Below are 5,309 nucleotides of genomic sequence, written 5' to 3' on the forward strand. Positions count from 1 at the left end.
GCAATTTCACTCGTTTGTGGTTCGTCTTTCCCCCCTCTCCCCCCCCCCCACCACCCGGTCACATAAGAACCCGGTCACGTATCGACTCAATGCCTACCACCCAACTCACTGCTATATACGTGGCGCCTCCGCCACCTCCACAGGGGCATCTGGGAGTGCTTACCGCCGCTCTTCGTGGGTCCTCCAGCCCGGCTGGTCCAGCTGGTGCAGGTGCTCTGCGCGGAGCTGCATGCCTCTTTTGAAATTAGCCATCGACAGCTTCCCCCGTGGCGGACCTTCAGCTGCACAATCAATCGCTGGATGTCGCCGGTATTCCGTGACCTTGCCGTGCCGCTACGGCGTGCAGCGCCTGCTGCTGTTGCTGCAGCTGGCGGTGGCGGTGGCGGCGGCGGCGGTGGGGCTGGGGTTGGTACGATGACAGGTGTGATTCCGGCTGCTGAGGCACATGCTTTCCTGCGCGCCTGTGAGGAGTTGCTGGCGAACACGCCTAGCGCGCCTAGGGCTGTAGGCCGCGTCAGTGTCGCGACGGCGGCGACGATGACGACGGCCGCCGGAGCGCGTACGACTTCCGCACCGGAAGCGGGGGTTTCTGGGCAGGCATCACCCGCTAGCGTTGGCGCAGGTGATGAAGATGTTGGGCGGCGAGGTGGGACGGGTTCTTGCGTGGTGCTGGCGAAGACGGAGGCGTCTGGAAGCGGAGCTCCTGCTACTGCAGGTGCTACTGCTGCTGCTGCTGCAGGCGGGCGATGCCCAACTGGTGGTGGTAATACCATGCGGCCTGCCCCGCAGCGTTGCGTCGTCAGTGGCGGCGCCGGCGGCGCCGGAGTGGCGGCGGAAGTGGAGGTATCCGGTGGCTCGATGGTTCATATCTCCACCGCCGCCACCGCCGCCGCCTCCTCAACCGCTTGGGGCCCTCCTCCTCATCATCATCCTAGACCGGTAGCAGTGATGGCGGCGGCGGCGGCGGCGACGGCAACGGCGCTGCAACGCCACCACCAACCTCTCCGGACAGTGGTGGGATTCGAACTCGGGAGGCAGCTACTACGTCAACCTTACACAACAGCAGCTTTAGAACGCAGTGCATTGGCGGCAGATGCGGCAGCAGCTACGGTGACGCCAGCGATGGCATCCACAGCGGCCGCTGGGGTTGCTGCCGCCGCAGCTGCTCCATGTAAGGCAGGCGGCCTGACGGGTCGGCCAGGAGAACGACTTCGCGGAGGCGACGGAGCTTCAGCTCCGAGGGGCCCGTCGGGTCAGATGCCGTGCCTTATGATTGCGCCCGGAGGACATGGCGGCGGCGGTGGTACGAGGGCACTGGATGAGGCCCAATCACACCAGGGGCAGCATCCGTGTCACCGTGATCATCACCATAATCATAATCAAGAAGATGAAGAAGAAGAACAACAACAACAACATCACTATTGCCAAGACGTCCGGCATCACGGACAAGCGCATGCCGCCGCTGCCGTTGCAGCGGCGGTTGCGGCGGCGGCGGCGACGACGGCGGTGGAGGAAGAGGTGGAAGGTTTTTTGACGGCTGGGGGTCGCGTGGGATTGATCTCACGCTCCTTAGGTGCCCAGAAGCCTTCTCGACACAGCCCTAGTTAGGTTTGGTGACACCACAGCCATTTCCGCTACAGCCATCGCCGCTACAGCCGTCGCCGCTACAGCCGTCGCCGCTACAGCCGTCGCCGCTACAGCCGTCGCCGCCACAAAATGACGTCGATCAGCAGCGGCAGTATCAAAGTTGCCGAAATCAATCTTGCGGATCCCGCCCTGCTTCATGCGGCGGCGCGACCGGACGGCAATGCTGTCGGTGCGGGACAAGTCTCTGGCATTGGCATCTGTTCCTTTTCCCATTGCCTCTTCCGCTGTCGCCTTGTTGGGGAGTACTCTCTCTTATCTCTCTCCCTCTTTATCGCGTCGATCATTGGTCGATTCACGCATGCATGCATGAATGAATGGAAAGTAGGAAGGAGGGAGGGAGGGAGGGTGGTATGGATTCTACAGACCGCTAAAAATGGATGCCGAAGAGGGCAGTCATTCTTTCCGGATCCGCCTACACACCATGCACCACTTCCTCCTACACGATTTCCTAACACGAGCTGTCTCTGTCTCTGTGGGTGTGTGTGTGGGTTTGTGTGTGTGGGGGGGAAAAGACTGACTGCGGATGCATGACGCAGTACGGCGGTGGTACGGCGGTATCACGACACGCTCGGTCTTGGTGTCCATCCTATGTGGGGTGATGTAGCACATTTACCGGGGTGCACATATTAATAACAATATTATTATTATTATGACATGCACTTGTTATTGACGCCGAAGTAGCAACAACAACAGCAACAACAAAAACAACAGTAGCAGCTGCAGTAGTAGTAGTAGTAGTGGTGGCAGTAGTAGTAATGGCAGCAGCAGCGGCAGTAGCAGTAGCAGCTCTTGATTAGCTGGGCCCTAATGACGCCCTCACATGGCTTTACTGATGCAGCCAGGTCAGGGAGATGCGAGGGGGACGTTAGGAGGCTGCGGCGCTGTTTTCTTTCGTACCCTGGATGGCGGAAGAGGAGGGGCTAGGACAGAAACCAAATCCGAAAAGAAGGCAGGGGGGGCCCTTCTCCCTCTCTTCCCCACCCCCACCCCCCCCACCCGGGCCCCCATCATCCTGGAGTCTCTCCAACAGGAGCCCCGATAGGGACGGAGGAAGAAGATGTGGGTGTGAAGGAAAAGGAGGAGGAAGAGGGGAAGGAAGAGGAGGATGAGATGCGACAAGATACTGTGTGTGCGTGCGTGTGCGTGTGCTGAGGGGGTCTGTCTTGTCTGTTTGTCTGTCCGTCTGCGTCTTGATTCGCATTACCCCATCGGGTCGTTTGCATTTGTAGAGCTACCCACCTACCCACTTACCTACCTACCAACCACATGTCGAGTCTTGAGATTCTGTACGCCGCGGGGGGGCAGTTGACTGCCTGTAGAAAGAAAGAAAGAAAGGAAGAAGACAAACCCTGACTGGCATGTTAGCTAGCACCCGAATCTTCCTTTTCTCGCTGAGATGTGACCGCAGACGCTGAGGTGTTTGTTCGTCCATCGCTGTTGTCACAGTTTTTTTTTGTTGTTGCTGTTGTTAGCGTCCTTGGGCACTGAGTGCCCCTCGCACGCAATTGGGCCACACTTTGCTGCTAGTGTTATAGAACATCAGGTGTTGTAATGCAATATACAGCTGGTATATAGTAAACGGCACACACATATCGTCTACAAGTACGCGCCAAGGCGCTTCACCAGCATATTGAGAGGCCTTTTCAGCGAGGCCAGCTACTAGGGCTGTGTTTTCTGTTTTCTTTCTTAACAACGGACTCCGGAGGATCCTGGCTCCAGCACTCTATATATAATATTTTGCTTTTTGTCCTGTTTTTCTTTTTTTGGATTTTCTTTTTGAGCTTTCTTTCTAAAAATGTGTAAACTGGGGGGGGTTAACGGGTTAATATACCGCGACTACGGAAAAAAAAGATGTTGTGTTGAGAATAAAGAGAAGAACGAGGAGGTGATGAGGTGTTGATGGCAGTGTGTTTTGCTCTTCCACCGGGGGGGTGTTATGTATTGTGCTGTGTTGTATTGCGATACACAATCGTGTTGTGTCGTGCATTTGTGTTGTGGTGTGGTGTGATGTCTAGTGCAACGTAGTGTTGTCATTATGGCTATAATGTGTGTGGTTTGGGTGAGAGTGATGTGGTGTGCTGAGATGCTGAGTGGTGCAGTGGCTACGGGAGCCCTTTGGGGGTGAGGGGGTTACCTTTTAGGGTTTCCGTCACCGGGCACATGTGTGTCTTCCACCCCAAAGAGGAAGAGCTTTGGAGTGGTGCTCCTGGGTGGTGCTGGTGCTGGTGCGGTGGTGAAGTGAAGTGAAGCGCAGATATTGCCGTACAACAGCTGCAGGTGTGCCGGTTGCGTTACGTTGCGTTGCGTTGCCTCATTCAGAATTTTGGGTACATACATACATACATACATACATACATACACACATACAGCTGGTAATACGCTGGTAATACTCAGAGCCTGTATTACAGGCTCTACATCACGGCGCTCCGCTCGAGTCGGCAGGGAGTCCTGGCAGAGGCTGCATTTGTCTGTCTGTTTGTTTGCATCTGTCCAACAGCACGCCTGCTTGCTTGGTGTTCTTTAAAGCTGCCGTGATTCGGTTCCGGAGCGCCTAAAAGCAGCAGTGGCGTGAGTCCCAAAGCCTGACTGTTGGTAAAAACAAACTGCTGTATTTTCGCAGAGCACGACATTGTCGATATGTCGATACTACAGCAGTGCGCATGAGCATGCGTGTATGTGTGTGCATGTATGTATGTGTGTCTTGTGTCCCACCCAGTCACGGTATGTATATCTGTCTGTTTTATCTGAGCACGGTATGGGGGTAGGGTAAGGGTGGGGTAGGGTGTTGCAGTGTTTGAGATTCTCTAACTTGGTGCTCAACTCGGGGGGAGTACTAGTGCAGGCCCAGACATGAAAGGAAAGGGAATGGCATTACTTGCATTGGTGATGTTGATGACGTTTTTTGTCTGGTGCCGATCAAATGTGCGTCTTAAGAACAATCCTAACCTATCGAATATGTATCTTCGCGTTGTTGGTTTTTTTTGTCCCTATTGGTCGTTGTTGTGCGTTCCTGTACATGTTGTTGCTGTTGGTGGTGGGATGTTACACTGTGGGGGGCGGATCGTCCCTAGAAACGACCGAGAGCACCGGCGGGGCCCTAACCGGACCGAAACACAGCGCAGGGGCAGGCGCGGGGCTCCACGTCCCCGTCTGTTGTGGTGGTTGTTCTTGTTGTTGTCGACGTAGTGGCGGCAGACGACGAAGAGACTCTCAGGAGAGGCTGAAGAAGTTGTATCTGTATATGTGGACTGTCCATGTGGGTGTGTAAATGAATAAATACATACCCAAGTGATGTGGAGGGGGGCCCCTAAAACGCTCAGTCTTACTTGTCTTACTTTCTCCTTTCCCTTCTTTAGCTTTCCCTTCCATGGGTTGAGTTGTTACGGTAGGTCCGGTGGGTAGGCGGGGTTTCAAAGTGAATCCTGCCGATGTGGGCCGCTGAGTTCCTTGTGCTTCGTTTTGGTATAGATAGGCCTCTCCCTTCCAACTGTCTGTCTGTCTGTCTGTCAGGATGTCTAACTGTCTGTGTCTGTAGGGAAGAGGAGATGACAAACCAGAGACAGGGAGAAAAGGAAGCAGAGCACCAGAGGCCACCAGCAGCCTTTCTCTCTTCTGTGAGCCTGTGAGCTACAGTTGGTGCAGTTACTAAGAATGCTGCTCTG

The 5,309-nt window shown here is 55.2% G+C and overlaps 1 protein-coding gene across 1 annotated transcript in view; it reads left to right on the plus strand.

Moving 5' to 3' along the window:
* The window catches only part of VOLCADRAFT_117656 (uncharacterized protein), a gene marked incomplete at both ends in the record, with an annotated part of 3,690 nt that extends 2,747 nt beyond the window's left edge, over positions 1-943 (plus strand). The window contains 3 exons of the mRNA XM_002950669.1: positions 144-316; positions 368-513; positions 740-943. Of these exons, the coding sequence (XP_002950715.1) occupies positions 144-316; positions 368-513; positions 740-943 (523 nt within the window). The remainder of the gene's footprint in view (positions 1-143; positions 317-367; positions 514-739) is intronic.
* Between the last annotated feature and the right edge of the window lie 4,366 nt (positions 944-5,309).

The sequence above is a fragment of the Volvox carteri genome (assembly GCF_000143455.1).
Source record: "Volvox carteri f. nagariensis unplaced genomic scaffold VOLCAscaffold_20, whole genome shotgun sequence".
Classification (NCBI taxonomy): domain Eukaryota; kingdom Viridiplantae; phylum Chlorophyta; class Chlorophyceae; order Chlamydomonadales; family Volvocaceae; genus Volvox; species Volvox carteri.